The 26,632-nt window shown below is 44.6% G+C and overlaps 1 protein-coding gene across 9 annotated transcripts in view; it reads right to left on the bottom strand.

Annotated features, from left to right (window-relative positions):
- The window catches only part of NTRK2 (neurotrophic receptor tyrosine kinase 2), a 397,538-nt gene that overhangs the window by 328,066 nt on the left and 42,840 nt on the right, over positions 1-26,632 (bottom strand). For all 9 annotated transcript variants that reach the window (XM_070065715.1, XM_070065713.1, XM_051833735.2 and 6 more), the window contains 2 exons: positions 22,189-22,257; positions 18,589-18,743 (listed from right to left, as the gene is read on the bottom strand). In XM_070065715.1, the coding sequence (XP_069921816.1) occupies positions 18,589-18,743; positions 22,189-22,257 (224 nt within the window). The remainder of the gene's footprint in view (positions 1-18,588; positions 18,744-22,188; positions 22,258-26,632) is intronic.

Genomic DNA, 26,632 nt, shown 5'->3' with positions numbered 1-26,632 from the left:
GAGAAGATCACAATACATCATAACAAAACTTACGGGAAAGGGAGCCAGCACTGTGGTGCAGTGGGTTAGAGCCCCAACCTGCAGCACCAGCATCGGTTGGAATCCCAGCTGTTCCACTTCTGATCCAGCTGCCTGCTAATGTGCCTGGGAAATCAGCTGAGGATGGCCCAAGTCCTTAAGTCCCTGTACCCACATGGGAGAACTGGAAGAAGCTCCTGGCTCCTGGCTTCAAATTGGCCCAGCTCCAGCCACTGAGGCCATTTGAGGAGTAAACCAGCGGATGGAAGAATTCTCTCTCTCTTTCTGTCTCTACCTCTCTCTACATCTTTCAAATAAATAATTCTTTTTTTAAAATTTATTTGATAGGTAGAGTTAGACAGTGAGAGAGAGAGAGACAGAGAGAAAGGTCTTCCCTCCATTGGTTCACCCCCAAGATGGCCACTACGGCTGGACCTATGCTGATCCGAAGCCAGGAGCCAGGTGCTACCTCCTTGTCTCCCATGTGGGTGCAGGGGCCCAAGCACTTGGCCATCCTCCACTGCCTTCCCAGGCCACAGCAGAGAGCTGGACTGGAAGAGGAGCAACCGGGACTAGAACCCAGTGCCCACATGGGATACCGGCACCACAGGGAGAGGATCAACCAAGTGAGCCACAGAGCCGGCCTAAATAAAGTAATTCTTAAAAAACTTATGAGAAACATCAAAAGCAGTGCTAAGATGGAAGTTTATAGCAGTTGGTGCCTACATGAATAAATTGGAAAGGTACCAAATAAATGAGTGATCAATGCATCTCAAGGACCTAGAAAAACAGCAAAAAACCAAACCCAAATCAGTAGGAGGAAAGAAATTACTAAAATTAGAGAATAAGCAAAATTGATAAACCATTGGCCCAACAAAACAAGAAAAAAAGGGGGTAAGAAGACCCAAAACAATAAAATTAGGGGTGATAAAGGAAATTTAATTTAACAATGAATATCACATATATAAAAAGAATCATCAGGAATTACTGTGAAGAGTTATATGCCAACAAGTTGGGAAACTTACAAAAAATGGATAGATTCCTGGGCACATACAACCTACCTAAATGGAGTCACAAAAACATAGAAAACCTAAACAGGCCCTAACCAAGATGGAAATTGAATCAGTAATAGTAAGACCCTCCCAACAAAGAAAAGCCCAGGACCAGACAGATTCACTGCTGAACTCTATCAGACATTTAAAGAATAACTAATTCCAATTCTTCTCAAGCTATTCAAAACAATTGAAAGAGAGTGAATCCTCCCAAATTCCTTCTATGTAGCCAGCATCACCTTAATTTTTACCAGAAAAAGGTACAACAGAGAAAGAGAACTATAGGCCAATATCCTTGTTGAACATAGATGTAAAAATCCTCAACAAAATATTAGCTAATTGATTCCAACAATACATCAGAAAGATCATTCACCTGGACTAAGTGGGATTTATCCCTGGTATGTAGGTATGATTCAACATTTTCAAGTCAATCAGTGTGATACATCATATTAACAAACTGAAGAACAAAAAACATATGGTTATCTCAATAGATGCAGAGAATGCATTTGATAAAGCACAACATCTTCTCATGATGAAAACCTTAAGCAATTTGAGTATAGAAGGAACATTCCTTGGGGCTGGTGATGTGGAGTTAGTGGGTAAGGCTGCCACCTGCAGTGCCAGCATCCCATATAGGCACCAGTTCGAGTCTCGGCTGCTCCACTTCTGATCCAGCTCTATGCTATGGCCTGGGAGAGCAGTAGAAGATGGCCCAAGTCCTTGGGCCCCTGTACCTGCATAGGACACCTAGAGGAAGCTCCTGGCTCCTGGCTTCAGATTGGCACAGCTCTGGCCATTGCGGCCAACTGGGGAGTGAACCAGCGGATGGAAGACCTCTCTGTCGTGCTCTCTCTCTCTCTCTCTCTGCCTCTCCTACTCTCTCTGTGTAACTCTTTCAAATAAATAAATAAATGTATAAAAAAATAGCCTTTGTATAGACAGACAATGACATGGTTGAGAAAGAACTTTTAAAATCAATCCCATTCACAGTAGCTACAAAAAATTAAATACCTTGGAATAAATTTAGTGATGGACATCAAAGATCTCTACTACGAGAATTAAAAAACATTAAAGAAAAAAGTTAAAGAAGACAAAAAAAAATGGAAAAATATTCCATGTTCAAGGATTAGGAGAATCAATTTCATCAAAATGTCCACACTACTGAAAGCAATTTACAGATTTAATGCAATTCCAATGAAAACAGCAACGACATAATGACATTCTTCTCAGATCTAGAAAAATGATGTTAAAATTCATATGGAAACACAAGAGACCACAAATAGCTAAAGCAATCTTATACAACAAAACAAAGCTGGAGGCATCACAATGTGAGATTTCAAGACATACTACAAGGCAGTTATAATCAAAACAGCCTGGTAGTGGCACAAAAACAGATGTGTAGACCAACGGCACAGAATAGAAACACCAAAATTCAATCCACGCATCTGCAACCAACTTATCTTTGACAAAGGAGTTAAAATCAATCCCTGGAGCAAGGACAGTCTCTTCAACAAAAGGTGCTGGGAAAACTTGATCTCCATGTGCTGAAGTATGAAGCAAGACACCTACATTACACTTTACACAAAAATCCACTCAAAATGGAACAAAGGCTTAAATCTATGACCCAATACCATCAAATTATTAGAGAACATCGGGGAAACTCTGCAAGACATTGGCCTAGGCAAAGACTTCTAGGAAAAGACTCCAGAAGCGCAGGCAATCAAAACCAGAATTGACAAACGAGATAACTTCAAGCTGAGAAATTTCCGCACAGCAAAAGAAACACTCAGCAAAGTGAAGAGGCAACCGACGGAATGGGAGAACATATTTACAAACTACACAACTGATAAAGGGTTAATATCCAGACTATATACACAGCTTAAGAAATTCAACAACAACGAAACAAACAATCCAGTTAAGAAATGGACAAAGGACTTGAACAGGCATTTTTCAAGAGAAGAAATTCAAATGGCCACAGACACATGAAAAGATGCTCATGATCATTAGCCATCAGGTAAATACAGATTAAAACCACAACGAGGTTCTACCTCACCCCAGTTAGAATGGCTCTCATACAGAAATCAACAAACAACAAATGCTGGCAATGTTGAACTCTTTTATTAGTGTAGGGTTTACCTTATGAGTATAAAGTAAACTGAAAATAGATCTTTGTAAAAATTAAGAGTGGGAATAGGAGAAGGAAGAGGAGGAAGGGTGGGAGTGTGGGCAGGAGGGAGGGTAGGGTGGGAAGTATCACTATGTTCCTAAATACGTATATCTGAAACACATGAAACTTGTAAAACTTAAATTTAAAAATATGAAAAGTATTCTGTCGCTCCCCCTCTTCGTGGAGGAACGACACAGGACCCTGCACTGTTCTTTTGTCTGCTCGGCCCTTCCCGGGTTTGCTGCTGGTTCTTCCCGGGTTGGCTACCGTCCCTTCCACCTCCGTGGAAGGGCGGTTCCCCCTGCCACTTTCCCCACTTCCGCGGGGGAGCGGCACACCGCCGGCTGGCTCTCTCGGGGGCTGCTCAGGTGTTCCTTCAGATAGATGTTCCTGGTGCATGTTGTCTCTCTCCTCCTTTATAGACCTCTTCCACCAATCCCAACTCTGCTACCCACACGCCGAGTACGCTGCTCTCCTCCAATCAGGAGCAGGATCAGCTCCTGCAGGTCATCACTCAAGTTGGCGAGAGGCAGCTGCGTAGAAGCTGTTTCCTCCTCTCCCAGCGCCATATTGTAGGAGAGCAGATGCATAGAATAAGTCTTAATTCCAGTAACTTAGTCTAGTCCAAGTTGCTCCCTACAGTATTCAAACTGCTGTGATAAAACCATAGTCCCACCTCACCATGTGACATGACTTGCTGTTCCCAGAGGCACCCAATTCATCTCTTTGAATTTTTTCTGATACCGACCTCCGTATCGGTCAATATCATGCTTACATTTTTCCTTCTTGGTTTTCCTTTTTCAGCTTTATCTCTGGACCACCCATCCCGGAAGATGAGGACCAGGTTCTCTTTCACACAATACTGGCCCCCTGCCCCCAACATGCTCACAACACAGTCAACACGCTCTGGCCCCACATCTTCCCATATGCTATGAGGGTAACAACATCTAGAGGCCATGGAGCTTCAGTGTCTAGAAGAAGGCATAAAGTTTGCTATGTGTGTCTAAGCAGTACCGACAGTGCACCATCTGTTATGTAAAGGTAACATTTCGTCTACTTGATGAGTATGGATCACAGCAACAATAGACTGCAGCTCTTCCCTGTGAACTACTAAGAAAGAAAACAATAGGACGATTCACGCAAGGCTTTCTTATCACTTAGAACTTGTATTAATTGGTTGTTGGCTTTTCCAGACAGGCCACATAATTTTGTAACCCTTTTCCTAATTTCCATCACTGCATCTATTCTATTTTTAGGAGGGTTTCTTCATATTTATCTTTCAAACCTTCTTTCCTCTGTCATATTTTTGGTTCCCAAGATTTGTGCTTCTCCCTGAACAGTCTTTCTGATAGCATTCATTTTTTTTTTAAACAGGCAGAGAGAGAGAGACAGAGAGAAAGGTCTTCCTTTGCCGTTGGTTCACCCTCCAATGGCCGCCGCGGCCGGTGCGCTGAGGCAGGTGCACCGCGCTGATCCGAAGCCAGGAGCCAGGTGCTTCTCCTGGTCTCCCATAGGGTGCAGGGCCCAAGCACTTGGGCCATCCTCCACTGCACTCCCTGGCCACAGCAGAGAGCTGGCCTGGAAGAGGGGCAACCGGGACAGAATCCGGCGCCCCGACCGGTACTAGAACCCGGTGTGCCGGCGCCACAAGGCGGAGGATTAGCCTAGTGAGCCACGGCGCCAGCCAGCCTTAGTTGCTTCTTAACAGACACTCAGCCAATATTCTGCATGTGGGTTCACCTGAACTCTCGCGTAAGGAGCCGTGTAGGAACCCTGTAGTTTCCCCGTAGCTTTCCACATTGTCAGGGCGGTAATCACCATTCTCAACCTTTAATCAGTCCTTCTTCATCCATCTGCTATTCCACCTTGCAATAATTCATTGTGTTTTATTGACTCTCTCCCCCTTTCCTTGCCTTGTGGATTCATCTGTGGACTTCAGAGGAATCATGGGGCTTGCCACAGTACCTGTTCTCAAGGGCTGTCCCCTCCCCTTACCAGCCAGACACCACCAAGGGAGCCAACAGACACTCTCCTGGCTACCTCAACTGCAACCTGTTGGGTGAACCTTTTATGCTTCATAAATGAATCTATAATAGATTCATTTATAATAATAATTATATAATATAATAATAATTAGAAATTCTGAGCAGAGAAAATTCTGGTATAAAGATTCTCAGCAGGAAACGCTCTCTCAATTTTCCCTCTAAAATCAACTAGTTTGTTTTTCAATCTTAAGCTTGCAAGATTAACAGTTCTAAAATGTTTAACGATGGTAATAGTAATATCAGCATTTATTGGGCATTCAATGCATCAGACACTCTTGTCTAGTACTGCATTGTTTTATTTCATCTCTACAAACACTCTTGAAGGTAAATATTTTGTCCTCATTTAATTAATTAAGTATCTGAGTTTTGGAGAAGTCAAATGCACCTTTCCAAGTAGCTGAAGTCTCCGTGAACCTAGTATTTGAACTCAAAGCTCAGTATTCACCACTTCAGCACTCTTCTTCCCCAGGTGTACATGATCATTTCAGCACAGGTCTTCAAGACAAGTACCACTGTACAGCCACGCTCTAGACATTTCCTTTCATTTAAAAAATAATTCTGTGTCTCTTTTATGAAGGAAGAGCGAGCCTTCTTTATTTATAGAGAAATTATATCACCCTGTCAGCACAAGTTTCCAAAGGAATCGGTGTACAATTGGCCAAGTCTACATCTTTTAAATGTAAAATCTTCCACAAATGAGTAAGCATCTGACTCACATTAATTCTACAGCATTAATATGCTGGCCAAAGACTCAATAATGGAAAAAACAATCTGTACTTGAAATATCACTTGAGGTTTAATTAGCACAATAAAAATGAATTGGGAAGCCTGAAAAGCCAAGGCGGGATAAAGCACTTGCCAGGCACTGCTTCCTGGCTTAATAAGATTTGAAATCGGCACTAGACCAGAGCAGAGCGTAAGCAGAGCCTTCCAGAGCTGCCAGCACACTGCGATGGGATCAGGGCTCTCAGCTTTACAGGTGTGGCCCTTGGCATTTGGAAAACCTGGCTGGAGAAGAGAGGCGATCAGCCCCCTCGGCGGGCCGACACCTGTGGACGCCTCTTGACCTGAATTCGCAGCAGAAAACGGTCAAGCATGCAGGGAGAAAGCTGAGTTGCTTCAAGGCAGGGCTTTCCAAGCTTCAGTGTGTTCATGAGTCACCCGAGGAGCTCGTTAAAATGTAGCTTCCTTTCCAATAGGTTTGGTTTAGAGCCTGAGAGTGAGTTTTCCTACAAATTCCCTGTTCCACAGGCCACACTTGGAATTGCAAGGCTTTCAGCAACGGGCATTGGTCAACTGTTCACTGCTATTTCTGCAATTTTTCGTTATCCTAAAACCTCAGAGAGCCTCCGCAGTCATCCAACCCACAAGGATTTGGCCACAATGTGTTCTCTGGAGCTCTAACTTCTTTGAATTCTTGGGGCCCAGGGGAGCGGGGGACAAAAGATCCAAGAATAATATAGACAGAAAAAGAACACTGGAAACTGGATGTACATAGTACACAAAACCACCTTAAAGGCTCTCTGTGAAGGGATCCATTTAACTTCCATTGGCCTTACCGTCCCCAAGCTCACATGGAGACAGAGGAAATATACGCAGAGTGCATCAGGAACTCAAAAAAACTCAACAACAAAACAAGCAATCCAGGTAAGAAATGAGCAAAGGACCTGCACAGACAGTCCTCAAAAGGAGAAATGCAAATAGCCAACAAATAAATATATGAAAAAAATGCTCAATCTCCCTAGCTATCAGGAAAATACAAATCAAAACCACAAGAATGTATCACCTCAACCCTGTCAGAATGGCTATTATCCATGCTGGTGCAGGTGTGGGGAAGGGAGAACTCTTACACACTGCTGGTCGAATGTAAATTAGAGTAACCACTATGGAAAACAGTGAGGTGAGTTTTAAAAAATATAAAAAAAGGACTACTCTATGATCCAGCAATCCCACTACTAGATATACACCCGAAAGACACGAAGTCATTGTAAAAAGAGAAACTTGTATCATGTTTACTGGGCACTGTTCACAATAGCCACAAAACGGAAACAACCACAACCATTTTTTGAATTACGACATCTTGTTTAATTTCATTTGAAGCAATCTGACAAAATACAAAAAGTTCATGAAAAAGGGAATCAAAACATAAATTTTGGTGCAAAAAAACTTTCAAAAGCCATGCATAGTGTTTTAAATAAAGCACATTTCCATGAACTTTTTGAAAACCCCTTATCTAAAATACACGCATATTTAAATTCAGATGTGAACTTTGAAAACAAGGACTCTCACTGATGATAGCAATGAGATTAAAAGCTAGTAGATATTGGGTACTAACTATGTGTTGGACTCCGTCTTCAATATTTTCCATATGATCCTGAAAATCCAGAAACAGGGTGCTATTCATATCCCTGTTTCAGATGGAGAAGTTCAAAGTTATCAGCACTTCTACTCCTCCACTGGTGCTTTCCTGCTTCTGCTTTCTCCCACAAATGCACACTTCTTGGGAACTGGCCACATTTACCAGGTCCTCCAACCACTAATTCACAGTGTACAGGTTTTCAATTTCTTTTTTCTCTTTCTGGGACATTTAGAATACATTTAATTTGTAAGTTTTATAAAATTTTAACATTTCCTAGTCTCTCTAAATACAAAATTTTAAAATTTATTTAAACCTATATACTTATAAAAATGTATCAGAGCTATCAATAGCCTTGATTAAACCATGTGTCAGAATACTTTGGGACATCTAATAGTCATCAGATGGCTACAACCAACTTAGCATCCCTACGTAGCTCTTTTGTAGGGATTTCAAACTCAACATTTCCAAAATCCAGCCCATGGCCTGCCCCATCCATGTCTAGACTATTCTCATTCCTCTGTATCCATCTGTCTGCATGGGCAGAAAACTGTTGATGTTCTATTCCCTGGTATTCAAGCCACTATCAAGTCCTTTGATTTAACCTGGTGTGTATACTTTTCTCATCTCCATATGCCCTCAAGAGGTCACTGCATTTCTTCCACAGCGTTTTGGTAGTCTCTTGCTCTATTTTACTTGTTTGTTTATTTAGTTATTTGAATTTTTATGAATATAAAGAAAACAAATTCTATGTCTTTCATAGGTACAATTCTAATAAGATAGCCATACTTCTCTCCTTCCCTCCACCCTCCTCCTTCTTCCTTTTCTTCAGTTTTTGCAAAGACATAATTTCAGTCTGCTCTATAATCACACACTTGACACACCCTAACCAGAACATTCCACAAGTAAAAAACAGAGAGAGAAAGACCGGGGTTCCACAGGAGTACAAGCAAAGGCAACACGCAACAACTGAATCCCAAAATGTCCACTTCAACTTCATTCCTATACAGTTTTTTGTATTCTAGATTAACGACTACATATTAGAGGAAACACGATGCTTGTCTTTTTAGAAGTAAAAGTTGAGGAGAATTAACCTATAATCTTTTAGGGTTATTAACTCTGCTTTGCAACAAGAGAGATGGGTCAAATTTGGGTTTCACATTTTAGTCTTCACCAGGAAATCTATTGTGTTCCCTTTTTTTTCTCTTAAGAAAGAGGATTGATTGGTTTGAAAGTTGAAAGAGTGACAGAGAGAGAGAGGGAGAAACAGAGGAAGATCTTCTATCTGCTGCTTCACTCCCCAAGGGCCCACAACAGCCAGACTTAAGGCAGGAGCCAGAAACTCCATCTTCTTTGCCCATGTGAGTGGCAGGGACTTGAACCCACGGCCACTGCATTCCTAGGCACATTGTCAGGAAGCTGGATTAGAAGCAGAGTAGCTGGGACTGCAACCGGCACTCCAATGCAGGATGTGGGTGTGCCTTGGGGTGGCTCTACCCTCCGCGGTACACCTGCCCTGGACTGTGCTCTTCCTCAACTTGCTCCGTGATCTTGAACTTTCTTCACTTCATATGGGGCCATCGTTCCATGTGCATAAACACACTGAAGTTAAGGGTGATTCTGTCTTCTCTCATGTTTATTTGTTCAAGCATAAAGAACTGAAATACTTATCTGTTAATTCCCAAAAGATCATTAAAAGTCTAGAACCTTCCAACTTTTTTATTTTTATTTATTTATTTTTTTGACAGAGTGGACAGTGAGAGAGAGAGACAGAGAGAAAGGTCTTCCTTTACTGTTGGTTCACCCTCCAATGGCCGCCACAGCCAGCGCACCCCGCCAATCCGAAGCCAGGAGCCAGGTGCTTCTCCTGGTCTCCCATGCAGGTGCAGGGCCCAAGCACTTGGGCCATCCTCCACTGCCTTCTCCGGCCACAGCAGAGAGCTGGACTGGAAGAGGAGCAACCGGGACAGAATCCGACCAGGACTAGAACCCGAGGGGCCGGCACCGCAGGCAGAGGATTAGCCTAGTAAGCCACAGCGCTGGCCTATTTTTTTTTTTTTTTTTTTAAATTTTTGACAGGTAGAGTTGTAGACAATGAGAGAGAGAGACAGAGAGAAAGGTCTTCCTTCCGCTGGTTCACCCCCCAAATGGCCGCTACGGCTGGCGCTGCATCCGCCCGAAGCCAGGAGCCAGGTGCCTCCTCCTGGTCTCCCATGCGGGTACAGGAGCCCAAGCACTTGGGCCATCCTCCACTGTCTTCCCGGGCCACAGCATAGAGCTGGACTGGAAGAGGAGGAGCCGAGACTAGAACCCGGGGCCCATATGGGATGCCGGCACTGTAGGCAGAGGATTAGCCAAGTGAGCCAGGGTGCCGGCCTCTCCTCAACTTTCTACCTTTGCAGTATATCTCCCGACGTCTGTTTCTGCTAAACAGATATATCCCACAATCAGGAATGAAACCAGGGTGAGCCTGACCTATTTAGAAGACAGTTGCAAAAAAAAAAAATATATGACAGAAAATTAGCAAAAGAACTTTCCAAACTCAAACTGGAAGCTGTGCTTCTGCGCTGATGTGAGCTGTGTCATGACAAAGGCAGCTAGCATATACTTTCTAAACACAACAACTTAAACATCAGCTGACACCTTAGGGGGAAAATCAGCCTTGTTCAGCGTCCTAAAATGATAAAGAAGGCAATGATTCTGATTTCTAATAAAGTTAAGGCAAAGCAGTATACTAAACTAGACTTCGTATATGCTTTTCATGAAAAAAAAAAATCCAGCTTTGATGCTAAGAAAATAATGTCTTAGGCCAGTCTAACTTCCACTGCTTTAACCAACCTTCTAACTTTAACTGCCATAAACAGTATTTTCTTGATGTATCTTAAGAACTCTCTATGGGCCGGCGCCAAGGCTCACTAGGCTAATCCTCCACCTTGCGGCGCCGGCACACCAGGTTCTAGTCCCGGTCGGGGCGCCGGATTCTGTCCCGGTTGCCCCTCTTCCAGGCCAGCTCTCTGCTGTGGCCAGGGAGTGCAGTGGAGGATGGCCCAAGTGCTTGGGCCCTGCACCCCATGGGAGACCAGGAGAAGCACCTGGCTCCTGCCTTCGGATCAGCGTGGTGCACCGGCCGTAGCGTGCCAGCCGCGGCAGCCATTGGAGGGTGAACCAACGGCAAAGGAAGACCTTTCTCTCTGTCTCTCTCTCTCACTGTCCACTCTGCCTGTCAAAAAATTTAAAAAATTTAATAAAAGAACTCTCTATGTTAAAAGTTTGCAGTTTTGGAACAGTGGACAAGTGGAAATTCTTTATAAGTAACAACAAAACCAAAGGCAGGTCTGATTCAATCCACGGAATCTTTGAAAGTATTTAGTAGAGCGGTTGCACAGTTCCTCAAACAAGTGAACTGCTACCTATGGCCACTATGGGGCCATCATTCTCTATGGCAAATAGCTCCTGGTTAAATGGACTGAAGAATTCTTTTGATAGACCCAGAAGAATTCCGCTTTTCCTAAATATATTTGCCTCCTACTTAGAAAGAGAGCATTTTACCCACTATTACCACATCCCAAAGAAGTCTCTTTCAGAAAAGATTTAACATATAGTTAGAGCATTAAAAATGAAAGCATAACGTACACTACTCCTTAATAACATCCCTTGGCCAGGGGAAGTGTTTGAAAGGCTCCTATGGCAAGACTAGTGGCTGAAGACCCACCAAGTGCACAGGAATTGAGGGGACATTTTTGAAACATACTATGTGATAAATAATCTCATTAAGAGCTCTAACAGAGTGGCACGGGCATTTTTATATGGAATGGTGCACCACACAGCACAGCAAATTCACCTTTCTTCACTGGCATTTGTGTGAGTCCCCGTCAGGCCCTGCACCAGCCTTTGTGGCCATCTGGGGACAGAACCAGCGAAAGGAAGTCGCCCCCCCCCCACTGTGTGTGTGTATGTGTGTCCCTCTCTCTTTCTGTGTCACTCTGCCTCTCAAATAACTTAAAAAAATTTTTTTAAACATGGATCACTTGACAGTGCAAAAAAATTAACTAATGTGGAAATTGTGCATAGTTTGTATTAATTTGTATTAATAGTTTTTCCCAAAGATTAAAAAGGGCTTTGTGGAGAAATAGACCGCGGCGTGTTTCACAGCACGAAACTTACAGTAATTCCAGACAGGAGGGGACTGTTAGAAAAATACAGTGAGGCATTTGGACTGTTCTGCTAATGGGAGCAGTGCGGTTAAACTTTCCAGCCTCGCCTCCTACCATGCCTAATTTATCTCTAAGGGAATAAAGGAAAAAACAGGCAAAGAGGACAGGAATTCAGCAAACTGTTAAAAATATGGACCATCCACTAGAACAAGAATTTTAAGCCATTTTTAGTTAAATGAAATATTAGCACCATTATATTAGAAACCTGGGCCAGTCTAATCATTAATATAAAAGAGTTCAAAGATTTATTCATTGATCAATTAGGCAAACATTCATCAAATGCACATTATGCTCAAGGGGTACTTTAGATACCACAGTAAATGCATATGTGCATATCAAATGTAGAAATTTATTCTCCATATGAAACCTACAGGATCCAATGCTAAAGGAGAGAACTTATCAGGAAACCCTTCTCATAAAGAGAGAAATCCCAGTAGCTGTTTCTCCAAACCAAATGAAGACATTACCTGTTGCAAACTAAATGCAATGACCATGGCTACTGATGAATTGCTGGTTTGCAGTAATGAAACACAAGGACATACTCTCAGTCAATTCAGAGTTAGTAAAAGAGGTTTAAAAAAAAATGGGAAAAAGATGTACTCCAAGCAACTGTGACTTAAACATGACATATGCTTTAAAAGTGGATCTAAGAGGAAAATCCAGGTGACCACAAGTTCATTTTTCTAAACAAGATAACTAGCTGGAAGGTATCTATGTGTTGTCTGTTGTTAAATGTCAGAGAAAGATGTTTCAATTGTATAACACGGCAGTGTAACTTTCTGCTCAATTCATCTAAGCTCTCTTTAAAGAACCAAAGCTGGAAAAATGATCGCTCAGACATTTCATTACTAAGCCCCAAATTGAACAATGCCGCTCAGTGACATAAAATAGTCTTAAAAATCCAGAACCACATTGGAAAATGAGCAAGCAGACTGTGGGCGAGTAAGAAACTATGAGGAACCCTGCACAAGAGAAGGCAGAAGAACCGAGGAAAGAAAAGCCCTGGACGGGCACCTGATATGATGCACAAAATCCAAACGCCCCAGGCTACCACCTGGAGCATCCAACAATAGCTGTAGCAGCCGCGCTAGGTGCTGGTGACCCCAAAAACATACAGTGAACCCTTATACAGGAAAGAGCTGAGCTCAGTCAATAAAGAGGAATGCTAGGGGCCAATGGTGCCGCACAGTAGGTTAAACTGCTGCCTGCGACACCTGCACCAATTTGAATACTGGCCGCTCTGCATCCGATCCAGCTCACTGCTAATGCGCCTGCTAAAGCAGCTGAAGATGGCCCAAGTGCTTGGACCCCTGCCGTTCACACGGGAGGCTCAGATGGAGTTTCTGGCTCCTGGCCCTGGCCCTGCACTGGCCTTTGTGGCCTTTTGGGGAGAAAACCAGCGGATGGAAGCGTTCTCTCTCTCTCTCTCTCTTTCTCACTCTCTCTCTCTTTCTGTGTCACTCTGCCTTTCAAATAACTTAAAAAATAAATCTTTTTTTTAAAAATGGATCACTAGAGAGTGTAAAATTAAAAATCACTGGTTGAAAACACTCAGTAACTGGAGAAAATCTTGACAGACAAAAGGATGAGGAAAGCCACTGTCCATGATGCAGCATGAAAGGACACATGAATGAACATATGAAAAGAAGGCAGGGGAGGGGCCCGGAGCTATGGCACAGTGGGTTAATCCTCTGCCTGCAGCCCTGGCATCCCACATGGGCACTGGTTCGAGTCCCGACTGCTCCACTTCTCATCCAGCTCTCTGCTATGGCCTGGGAAAGCAGTAGAAGATGGCCCAAGTTCTTGGGTCCCTGCTGTGGGGAGCAAACCGGACTGGACTAAGTTACTGGAATTAAGACTTATTCTATGCATCTGCTCTCCCACAATGTGGCGCTGGGAGAGAAGTAAACAGCTTCCGCACAGCTGCCTCCAGTTCAGCCAATAAACTGTAGGACTTGCTCCTGATTGGAGAGCAGCGTACTCGGTGTGTGGGCAGCCGAGTTAGGATTGGCGGAGGAGGACTATAAAGGAGGAGAGAGACGGCATGCACCAGGAACATCTAAGGGGAACATCTAGCTGGAGGAACACCTGTGCAGCCCCCGAGAGAGCCAGCCGGCGGTGTGCCGCTCCCCTGCGGAAGTGGGGAAAGTGGCAGGGGGAACTGCCCTTCCACGGAGGTGGAAGGGATAGTAGCCAACCCGGGAAGAACCAGCAGCAAACCCGGGGAGGGCCGAGCAGACGAAAGAACAGCGCAGGGTCCTGTGTCGTTCCTCCACGAAGATGGGGAGTGACATAATGGTGCCGTGACTCGGATATGAAGCCTAGGCAGGGTTTTGTGTCGTTCCTCCACGAAGAGGGGGAGCGACACCTGCACCCTCATGGGAGACCCGGAAGAAGCTCCTGGCTCCTGGCTTCAGATCAGCACAGCTCCAACCATTGCAGCCATTTAGGGAGTGAGCCAGCAGATAGAAGACCTCTGTCTCTGTCTCTCCCTCTCATTGTCTAGAGCTCTGCTTCTCAAATAAATAAATAATATCTTAAAAAAAAAAAAAAAGAAGAAGAAGAAGAAGAAGGTGTGGGGATGGATGGTGGAGCCAGAAATAGAAACATCCATCCCATGAGAATTCCTGAATGGGAAGCTAAGTGGGAAAACAGCACAGAGCCAAAATTTAGAATGTTTGTTCAGAACGAAGACCCAAACCCTCCTGCTGAATGGTTTCCTCTCTTGCCAAACAGAATTTCAAACCAACTCAGCCCACAGCATGCTTCAAGGTGGTGACCCTGAGCAATAACACGGATAAGGAGAAAATCCTCAAAGTTTCTAGAGGAAAAAGCAAAGCCACGGTTGCTCAGCAAGACACAAGCCACGGGCTGGCCTCTGACCCCGGCTCAGGGGCGCTCAGCACAGAACAGCACAATGGATACAAAGCCTGAAGAATTTCCAGCCTAGGATTTTTAACTCAGCCGATTCCAGCAAGAAGAAGAAAAAATGCAGCCAACCAGGCAAAAACTTGGAGATTTCTTTTTAATTTTCTCTGAAAAAAAAAAAAAAATAGTAGAAAATACACTCTTGCAGAAAGAAAACTCAACCCAAGATGAGGTCATACGAAATGAAAGCTTCAAAAAAGGCAACAACCTATACATAAAATCCCAGACAGCAATGATCTTAGAGATGAGAGGAGGAAAGAAAGCAACAGAAAAGCATCTCTTTCTGTCTTGCTAAGTGTTCTCCCTACACACCTGTAGAAATATGTGTTTAAAATATACGCAGTAAGGGGCCGGCACAGTGGCGTAGTGGGTAAAGCCACCACCTGAGATGCTGGCATCCCATATGGGCACTGGTTCGAGTCCCAGCTGCTCCACTTCTGATCCAGCTCTCTGTTATGGCCTGGGAAAGCAATGGAAGATGGCCCAGGAGCTTGGGCCCCTGGACCCGCATGAGAGACCTGGAAGAATCTCCTGGCTTTGGATCAGCCCAGCTCCAGCCGTTTCGGCCATTTGGGGAGTGAGCCTTTTTTTTTTTTTTTTTTTTGACAGGCAGAGTGGACAGTGAGAAAAAGAGACAGAGAGAAAGGTCTTCCTTTGCCATTGGTTCACCCTCCAATGTCCACTGTGGCTGGCACGCTGCGGCCGGTGCACCGCGCTGATCTGAAGCCAGGAGCCAGGTACTTATCCTGGTCTCCCATGGGGTGCAGGGCCCAAGCACTTGGGCCATCCTCCACTGCACTCCCGGGCCACAGCAGAGAGCTGGCCTGGAAGAGGGGCAACCGGGACAGATTCCGGCGCCCCAACCGGAACTAGAACCCGGTGTGCCGGCGCCGCTAGGCGGAGGATTAGCCTAGTGAGCCACGGCGCCAGCCTCACAAGGTGGCTTTTCAAAAAGCCTTTTTGACACTGAAATGAAGCCTGCATGTGACCATGACTGTTACCATTCAGTCCTAACAGATCAATCAAACCTCTGCCCTCCCGAGCGTGGACTGAAAATATCACTCCCATACCCACAATTTGGTGACTGTTAGGCAACCGAAACGAAAAATGATCAAAAATTGAGAAAGTGATTATGAAACATGAGGACCAGTTCACTCCCTCACCTCCCCTCCCCCAAACACCATGTCTACGAAAGACACAGAAGATGGGGTGCACTAGTGGAACGCTGCCCAGAGAACCGTGCCAAAAATTAAAATCGAAGAAAGCAGCACTGGTTTCAGGCAAGGGCAATGCAGACATCCATGAAGAAGCGGTTTGTGAAATCCCAGCAGGCGTCAGATGTCTCCTTTCTGGTCCTCCCAGTGGCTGCCGAACCAAGGTGGCCACAACAGCCACGGGGATCTGGGAGTCATCCAAAAGGCCAGCTGACTCCACAGCAGACTTTCTTGGCCCTCCAGGCAATGTCTCTCAGCAGTGCAAATTGTACCAGGACAGAGAAAGAACAGTTACCCTCTTAGCAATCAGGAAAAGATATGTGTTAAGAGTAGGGAGATTTTAAAGTGTTGACTACCAAAGAAAACGGAGGGCAGATGGGAGAAGGCACACAGTCCCAAGATACCCAGCCCAGTGCCCTGCTTATGAACCCACAGGGCTCTGACTGTGACAAAATCCCTGCAATCAGGGTAAGCGCAGTCCTTTAGGGCCCTTTAGGGTGAGGAACAAACACTCATTTAGCTTCGTTGCATTCCGCGTTAAGTAGCGGCTGTATTTGTCTTAAATAAAACCAAGCGTCGGGGCCGGCGCCTCGGCTCACTTTATTAATCCTCCGCCTGCGGTGCCGGCATCCCATATGGGCACCGGTTTCTAGTCCCGGCTGCTCCTCTTCCAGTCCAATTCTCTGCTGTGGCCTGGGAAAGCAGTAGATGATGACCCAAGTGCTTGGGCCCTGCGCCCGCATGGGAGACCAGGAGGAAGCACCTGGCTCGTGGCTTTGGATTGGCACAGCTCCGACTGTAGTGACCATTTGGGGGGGTGAACCAATGGAAGGAAGACCTTTCTCTCTGTCTTTCTCTCTCTCTCTCACTGTCTAACTCTGTCAAATAAAAAAAATAAAATAAAATAAACCAAGCCTCAAACAACAGGATCTTCTCAAACAAAGAGCCCAAGGCTTATGGTTAATAAACACGTTACTCATGGTAAACAACGAGGGGTTCCGTGGCTCCCTGCTGTGCCATCAGCCATGAAGTCTGATGCTTAGCCGCAGTAGCTGTGTGGACTTACTAACTGATGGACTACTTGATTTACAGTGTCCACAGAGCAATAACACACCTGTGGGAATCATAGCGTAGGACAGAGAGGAAGACCCTAGCCACACCGCTTTCCTTTGCCTTCCTGGTAAACTCACTGGCACTCACATGGAGCTGTGATTTTGCCGGATCATGCATGTTTAAAGCCCGCAGAGGAAAACACAGACCATGGGAGTGGGGACAGAAGTAAGGTAGCAGATCTCAAACACAGACCTGAGGGAAAGCACGTCACAGGGCAGATAGGGGGTGGGAGACAAATATGTCAGGTGGTAAAACCAGTCTAGGAACGTGCTGGATTGGACTGCATTTACTTGAGCTGCCAGCACACCTTTTCCAGTCTGAGACCCCTTCCACTGTATGGCCTAGGCACCAACCAAGTGTACAAGGGCACGCCAAAACATTCGTGGAAAAATGGAATTAAAAGTAAATTTATTTTTGAGCAAAAATGTTTGAGATTTGTGTGTACTTTTGCCATAAAAACATTCCTGTGGCCTTTTTAAAAACATCTCATATATGAGACCCATGAAGTTATATGATCTTAGCAGATGTTTTTTGGATGGATGGGTGGGTGGATGGGTATATGTGTAGATGGATGGATGGGTGGATGGGTGGGTGGATGGGTATACGGGTAGATGGATGGATGGATGGGTGGGTGGATGGGTGGATGGGTGGGTGGACGGATGGATGGTTGGATGGATGGATGGGTGGATGGGTGGATGGGTGGATGGATGGATGGGTGGGTGGGTGGATGGGTGGGTGGACGGATGGATGGTTGGATGGATGGATGGGTGGATGGGTGGATGGATGGATGGGTGGATGGGTGGATGGGTGGGTGGACGGATGGATGGTTGGATGGATGGATGGGTGGATGGGTGGATGGGTGGATGGATGGATGGGTGGGTGGGTGGATGGGTGGGTGGGTGGATGGGTGGGTGGACAGATGGATGGTTGGATGGATGGATGGGTGGATGGGTGGATGGATGGATGGGTGGGTGGGTGGATGGGTGGGTGGACAGATGGATGGTTGGATGGATGGATGGGTGGATGGGTGGATGGGAGATGTATGTATGGATGGATGGATGCATGGATGGATAGATGGGTGGGTGGGTAGGTGGATGGCTTGCTGGCTGACGGATGAGTGGATGGATGGATGGATGGCCAGATGGATGGGTGGATAGATAGATAGATGGGTGGATGGATGGATGATAGATGGGTGGATGGATGGAAGAAAGGAAGGAAAAACAAACAAAGTATAAGAAATATGATTTTTTTCTGTACGGACTTTCAAGTCATCATTCAGACTCATTACTCTACTGGCAAAGAACACTCAGCAAAGTTGCTCCCAGCTGAGTTCTGCACACTGCACACAGATGTTACGTGCTTCTCAGGAGACATCAACACACACTACGCCAAATCTGGGTAGTGGCAATCCCCCACACTCTCTACCTCACCAATGCAATTAAATCAATTAACTAGAACTCATTGATTTAAAAACGAATTACCACAATTGGGTATCTGCAGGTTTGCGAGGGGAATATTCTTGCTGCTTTCATTTAGGCAGTACAAATCCTGAGTTTCTGGGCTGGACTTGGTCTCTTGGAGAGTCTTGATCCACATAATGTCACAGGAACATGTAAACGGATTGCCCACCAGGATCCTACATGGAACAAAAGTGAAAACTCATCAGGCTCCTTCTGCTGTGTGAGCTGCACTAGTGTTCAGGAAGTACTACAACACTATGAATTCCCATAACTTTTGCAAGTCACACTCAATGTCACAGGATGGCGGTGTGCGTGACTCATTTGTTCATCTAATACTTACTGAGCTCCTATTATGTGCAGACACCGCTGTGGACATTAACCAATGCAGAGTGATGTAAGACCTTCCAGAACCACAAGGAAAGCAGCACCAGAAGGAAGCAGCCAGATATTCAGGTAACACTTACGTTCCATAGCACACAGGAAAATAAAGTGCCATACCAAATTTATCACAGCTGTCATACTGCTGTTAAGAAGCTCTTACATGGGAGCAGCAACAGTGAGTTTTCAGGAAAACTAGTCTGCTTATATGTCTGACATGCAGACTCAATAATAAACTCTAACTTCAGTTTAGAACAATTTCAGCTTAAGTCATCACGAGACTCTCAAAACAGCTAGAAAAGAGATGACAGAATGCTCTCGGCACAGAGAAATGATGAATGCATATGCTAATATATGCTGCATATGCTAATTACCTTGATTCGATCATAGCACATACATATGGGAGTACTTCCAAACGTTCATGAAAACCGAAATGAACAGGTGAGTTTATCTGGGGACAAAACAATTTTGAAATCCATGCAGCTCTTCCATGACATACTTCACATTTCCCACAACCTTTTTAAAGACCTCTCACATGGATGGATTTCAAAATCCTGTTGTCCCCTAAGTACTCTTGTGTTCTAATTCCATTGGCCATGAACTTCACAAAGTATGCCTATCTATTGAAACATCGCGTTGTACCCCATAAATAAGTGTACAACTGCTATGTGTCAATTCAGACATATAAATGAACAAATAAATAAAACGAGACTAGAAGTGTGAAGCTGAGTGTCCGGAGGCTGACCCGCCCAGCTCTCTGCATTATGCAACCAGAATGAGTTTCACATGCAAGAAACGTGGAGAGACCGTGAGAGACCCTGGAACCGCCTTCACTTGCAGGCATATGGTCGCATGCACGTGCGCGCGCGCACACACACACACGCACACATACACACACACACATACACACACAAGTGAGTGGTTAGAGGACCGCACAGAAGAAACCACTGCTGTCCAGACACCAGTCACGCTGCCTGCAATGGGTGAAGGAGGAAGTAGTCAAGAGGAAAATAAAAACCACAAGGAAAAAAAATCTTTAAATGCTTATTTATAATACTCAGTGGCCTATTTAGGATGAATTCCATTTATGGTAATGAGCCTTTAAATGAGCCCATTTAAAATCGTTCCATAGACTCTGCCTGGCACGAACCACAATACTTCAGATTTCTGTTGAGTGCAGGACCTGTGGGGCTTTGCACCATCATTTACTCCTGTGGTTTTCTGGTCGGGTTCTAAGACTCTCAGGGAGATCCCTGGAGACTTTCCCGAGAGTTTCTTTGGGGGAAATGTGGTCACGGTAGACTGGTTTAATTTGTGTCTGCTTGATTGTCTCCAAGTATCCCGCCCACACCAAAATAGGATTTGACGCTATGAGATATGAGATACGACGTGGAAGAGATCACCCCGCCCCCAATCAGCTTAAACTCCACTAATCCAAGATGTTTCCTGGAGTTCTGCGTGCATGAAAACCTATGGGGTCTTTCTAAAATGAGGGTGTGATTCAATCAGCAGAAGGGATTAGGAAGCAAAGGGATGCGCCCATTGCCATGTTTGTATGGCGGGCAGCTGGCCTCTCCCCCAGCAATCTCTGTGCAAAGCCCTCCTACAAGGACCACTACAGCACATTACACTTGCTTGTTTAGATTTCTCTCTCTCCCTCCAGAGAGCAGAATCTCAGTTACAGAAACGTCTCTCCTTCTGTCCTCATGGCCTACTGTTACATTAGTTTGATCTGTACACTAAGTTGGTTGGATTCCGAGACAGGAAGCTGGAAGCAACAATTTCATCTTAAATCGGTCCAGACAGTTTTACGCAGTGATACCCAGAATCCGATCTTGAGCACCTTATTCTATTTCACACCAAGTGAAAGCTATGCCTGTGATAGAAACACCAGTGAACACACATGCACCACATGTTCTCCGTCATATGTGGCAGCTAAATAAGTTGACCTTGTGGCAGTAGAGAACAGAGCGGAGGTTACCCAGGCCCTGGGAAGGGCAAGGAAGAGGAGGAGGAGGATAGAGTTTGGTGATGGAGAGCAAAAATACAGTTAGACAAAAAGAATCAGTCCCGTGTCCTGTGGCACAGCAGGGTGACCGGTGTCAACAACATTGTATCGTGTATTTCAATATAGCTGCGAGAAAGGATTTTGGACACTCCCAACACAAAGGATTGATGAATATTTGGATGATGCATATGACTTAAGTACTCTGATTTAATCACTAGACATTGCAGTCATCTATGAAAATACCACACTAGACTCCCTACGTGTGTACAATGATGGGTCCATTTAAAACAATTTTGTAGGAGGAAATGCTAGAGTTTCAACTTCCATATTCAATTTATTCCAAGTAATCACCAACCACCAAGACTCTGTAACCCCCGTCACTAACTATTGACTCCCGCTGTCTCCTCCTTGGAGGCAGCTTCGATTCTGCACAGTTGCTTATCTACGGGGATGGACGTTCACCAGAGGACTCTGCTGCCCAACCTTCAAAGCCCCAGTCCATCCTGGCCCACATGTGCCACACACAGTGTCTGCCTTCGGGATCCTTGGGGCCTCTCACCCAGAGGAGAGACATCAGTTCACATTGGCTTCTTGATGATAACACCAAGAACTGAGCACACTGGCAATGCAGGCTGTTAGTCATCAACACATTTCAGTGTTGTTCTTATCATGTCACAGCAGAGGAAATCGGGACACGCGGATAAATATTGAATGGAGTGGCAGACGCAGAAGAACATCTCACAGAGATGGGTGGGCGGGGAGGGCCAGCTCTCCTCCAGTGCTCGCCACTCCCCCATGGCGCCGGCGCTGACAGACAGGGTGGAGGAGTTCTACCCACTGCTATTATCTCCTTGAATGGATCTGCTTGACTTCAGGGCCTGCCCATAACAGGAGCCACACAGATGCTAAGATGGATGCAGCTATTTGGACACAAAACCTTCTTCTTTTCTTCTTTTTCCCTCTAGCAGAAAATAAAGGCTGTGTGTAAAAACATGAAAGCCCTTCATAAATGATAGCATACTATTGAGATTTCTATTTTTTTTTTCAATGTATCAAACCACCTTTTCACGAGGGAATAAAAGAACAAGAGGCTAAAGCTCTAGGAATCATTTTTCAGAATTTTGATGTAAACGTAGACCTGCAACTTCACTCACTTAAAAAAAAAAAAAGAAAGAAAGAAAATTATCATGATCTTTGAAAATGTTTCCCAAGTACAACAGAAAGTCATTACTTACAGCTCGGATAAGTCAAGGTGACGGAAATGTTTCCTAGACAAACTCGTCAGTTTGTTTCTGGTAAAATTTCTGAAAGAAATAGAAAACACCCACTGTGAATTTAGAATGCTGCATTTAGGAGCAAAGTCACAGAGATTTTCCTTTCAATTTATTTGTTCATTGAATTTGCCTCACCTAGACCCAATCTGGTCCGACAGCTCAATTTTTACCCAAACTTTCAGACTATTCTTGCTAATGGGGGCATCCAATATTGTCTATTTTTTTTTAAGATTGTCTTTATTCATTTGAAACACAGAGTAGCCGAGAAAGAGATCTTCCATTCACTGGTTCCCTCTTCAAATGGTCACAACAGCCAGGGTTGGGCCAGGTCAAAGCTAGGAGCCAGGAACTCCATCCCAGTCTCCCACATGGGAGGCAGGGGCCCAGGTACTTGGGTCATCCTCTTCTTCCCCAGGTGCGTTAGTAGAAGTTGGATCAGAGGTGGAACAGCTGAGATTTGAAGCACTATTCTAACATGGGATGCCAGCATTGCAAGCGTGGTTGAGAACAATGTGCCACAACATGGGCCCCTCATTTTGTCTATTTTTCATTTCTCTCCTACCCAAAAGTTTATTTGTCATATGCCGATTAAGAGTCAAGTATATACTTCCTAGAGATCCTAGCTGTATGAACAACTCAGAGGCAGATATGTAAAATCAAACACAATTTAAAAATATAAGCTCACCAGGGGAAAAAGAAACTAATATTAAGCAGTATCATGAATGTTTGGAAGTTATGTGGCATACAAAACTGTATTAACTGAATTTAACATGACTTTATAGGAGAAAAAAATTATGCATTGATCAATTCTGCTGAGATTGTTTATATATGACCTAGAGAACTAGATAATTCCATGATGATAACAACAACATCAGGTCTTAAGGAATATGTTGGATTTTATCTTGAACTAGTGTAACAACATACCATCTTGAGATCTGGACCAATCAGACAACGACAAAGATAACATATCTATGGGGGTGCAAACTGTTGAAATCTTTACTTAATGCATACTAAACTGATCCTCTGTAAAAAAAAAAAAAAAAAAAAAAGAAAAGAAAAGAAACTATCAACTCCCAACTTGACTCTCACTGGGATTAAACATGACAATAGGTCTGATCTGATTTCATCATCATTAAAAAAAATCATCTATTATTTTTCACTTTATGTTTCTGTGTGGGAGCAAACTGTTGAAATCCTTACTTAATGTATACTAAGCTGATCTTCTGTATATTAAGATAATCGAAAATGAATCTTGATGTGAATGGAAGGGGAGAGGGAGTGGGAAAGGGGAGGGTTGTGGGTGGGAGGGACGGTATGGGGGGGAAGCCATAGTAATCCATTATTCGTACTTTGGAAACGTATATTCATTAAATAAAAGTTAAAAAAAAAAAAAAAAAAAGAAAGCAATCATGACTGTCTGGGCATGTTCCAAACATTTAGTTGTGTTCAAAGGATGGGCATCTCCAATGACCAATGCCAAGAGTCTTGTGGTGGGAAATCCAAAGCTGTAACCTTGGCGGTGGGTTCATTCTGTGAGTGCGCTTACTGCTTGGATTTATTTACAGTGAGTCCAACACTTGGGCCTCTAGAAACGTGTTTCATAAGCAAGAGGAATGTAAAACAAACACCAACTTTCACAACAAGAGCCAAGACCTCAACAGACCAGAGGAAGCCAACAGTCTTCCCGTGCCCGTTTCCTGCTCAGGAAAGCAAGGGTTGGGCTGAGGTTCAGCAAGCACCTTGAGACTGAGGGTGACGGCAACCCTGGGCCCCTTCCGCTTCCCCGGGGCTGCTCTGCTGTGTGGGCCCAGTGCAGCGATGGGTTAAAGTATTCTGGTGTCTGAGTAACTGTCTGCAAAGTGAGGTGAAAACCCAGAAGCTACTGGATGAGCCACAGCAGCAGGATGTGTGTGTCCACTCCCCAGTTCAATTCTATGTTGAGATTTCCACTCATCCCAACTCCCACCTACACCAGGGACCATCCTTCCTTCCACCCTTGCTTCTTCTTCTCTCTTCCTACTGGGTGGGAAGTGCTCACCCACACAACAAAACAACCCACTGAGAGGTTGTAAAATGTGCCTACAGAAACCTTGTCTTCTGGAATGTTCTGGAATGTGAATGAAGAATGGGTGTCACTAGAGTGTAACCCATCGATAAAGTCAACCTTGTCTTATATGGCCCCGTCTTTAAGACACAGTTTTCCACCTTTATCAGGAATCCTCATCCTGAAAGAGAGATAGAGAGAAAGAGAGAGAGACAGAGACAGAGAGAAAGAAAGAAAAAGAAAGAAAGAAAGAAAGAAAGAAAGAAAGAAAGAAAGAAAGAAGAGAAAGAAAGAGGAAGAAAGAGAGAAAGAAAGAGGAAGAGAGAGAGAAAGAAAAAGAACAAATGACCGAATGAGAAAGAACCCTATTCTTCCTCCCTAGGAACAAAGAGGAGAGGACCCCAAGCAGGAGGCCTCTGAGTGCCCAGGCTCTCCCTGCCGACTGCAAGGGACCAAGCCGGCAGCTGCTGCCCATGTTCAGCTGCCAACAGCACAGCACAGAGCCGGGTTACCGGCCAAGGAACAAGATGCGTTTTATGAATCATACTTATTATTGGGGCCAAAAGCCAAAAGAGGAGGAAGAGAGGAGGGGGGGAACAAAACCCACAATCCCCTTACTGTTTCGTTACAGAACTTTGCAAAGGAGCTAATTAGCACCTCTGCGAAGCCTCTGGAAAACACAAACACTGGCTTTTCTTGCAGTCCCTTGGTTCCTAGGGGCTGAGCAGAGATGAAAGGCGCCAACAAGGACGCTCAGCCAGCAGTCATGGGGGCTCTGGACAGTCACCACAGGATGGGAATAAGCGCAGGCGACAGACAGGAGTGGTGACAGTGGGACAGGAAGTCCAACTGGAATTCCCCTGACACCGGAAGCCGAACGGACTGATGCTGCGCACATTTTTATACTGATGGGGAAACTCGGAGAGAGAGGAGAGAGAGTGGGTGCATTCCCAGGGGTACAGAGAAGCAGCTTTTAATGTGCATTTCTTTCTCAGCTCCGTTCCCCTTCTCCCCCTTCCCGAGTTGAGATTTGAGGAAGGAGTGCAATTTACACGTGGAAAATACGGGAAGAACAAGCCCACCCATTCCCCCCAGTCATAAGCAGAGGCTGGCTCTCAAAAGCAAACTGCTCTATGCAGTTGTGTACTGGGGCTGCTAAAGGGCCTACCACCATTTTGCAACTTCTTCATAGCCACCTGTCACACATACCTAATTCCTCTCTCGCCATCTGACAATGGCTACATATAGCAATCGTTTTTGAAGTTGGACCAATGATTGGCTTCCCGACGCTTGTCTCTTAAGGAAATTAACTAGGTACATATGACTATTCAGTCTACTATTTCCAAGTGACACCTCTTTGAGAAAAAGGGACATGGGGACAGCGTCGTGCCTGAGCCAGTTGAGCTGCCACCTGTGATGCCACCATGCCAAACCGGCTGGTTGCTGGCTGCTCTGAAAGCAGCAGAAGATGGCCCAAGTGCTTGACCCCTGCTACCCATATGGGAAACCTGAATGGAATTCTTGGATAACTCCTGGCTTTGACCTGGCCCAGACCCAGCTATTGTAGCGATTCAAGGGGTGAACCAGCAGATGGAAGATCTCTTTCTCTCTCTGTCACTCTCATTTTCAAATAAATAAAATGAATCTAAAAAAAAAAAAAGAAACATGAACAGATATTTAGCATACTATATGTTGTATATGACACATAGGAATGCCATTAAAATTATTCCACCATAAATCACCATAAAAATATACAAGGTAGCTTTGGTAGTCACATAAGTTGCATACAAGGAAAATGCAAGATGTAAGCATATCAATCAATTCTAACTACCCACAGTCCTCTGTACAAATCATAACACAAGGAGCAGCAATGTGATGAAGCAGCCAGTGGAATGTGGTTGTGAGTAATTTGGGTCTGAGGTTAGCTGTAATGAAAATACCAGAACTTAACTGCTGAGGTCATTAATTACATTCAAGTGATTGCTTTAGACTACTTGGCTTTTTTCTTCTACCCAGCTTTTCTCTTGTTGATGCTATCAAGGCCTACGCAGACACGAGCTCTGTACGGGCAAACTACAGCCTGACTGCAGACAGGATGCCAAAAAGTGTTTAAGTGAAAAGCGTTCAGAAAGTTCCTTGGGCCTTCATCACACTTTCACAGAATGTCTTATATCTTGATTCCTCCAACTTTATTTTGAAAGTGACTACATCATCCATGCCACCTATAAAACATCATGTCATGATACTGGCTGTATGGAATTAACATTGTAACATTGTCCGTGTCATCAAAGATCACACAGTGTCCAGACTCTCTGCTCTAAGAGGATGAGTCTTCCTCTAACTGACGCGGAAACCAGTTGA

Source organism: Oryctolagus cuniculus, chromosome 1 (genome assembly GCF_964237555.1).
Source record: "Oryctolagus cuniculus chromosome 1, mOryCun1.1, whole genome shotgun sequence".
NCBI lineage: Eukaryota > Metazoa > Chordata > Mammalia > Lagomorpha > Leporidae > Oryctolagus > Oryctolagus cuniculus.
The sequence above is the reverse complement of the archived record's forward strand: the minus strand, read 5'-3'. Positions and strand labels throughout refer to the sequence as shown.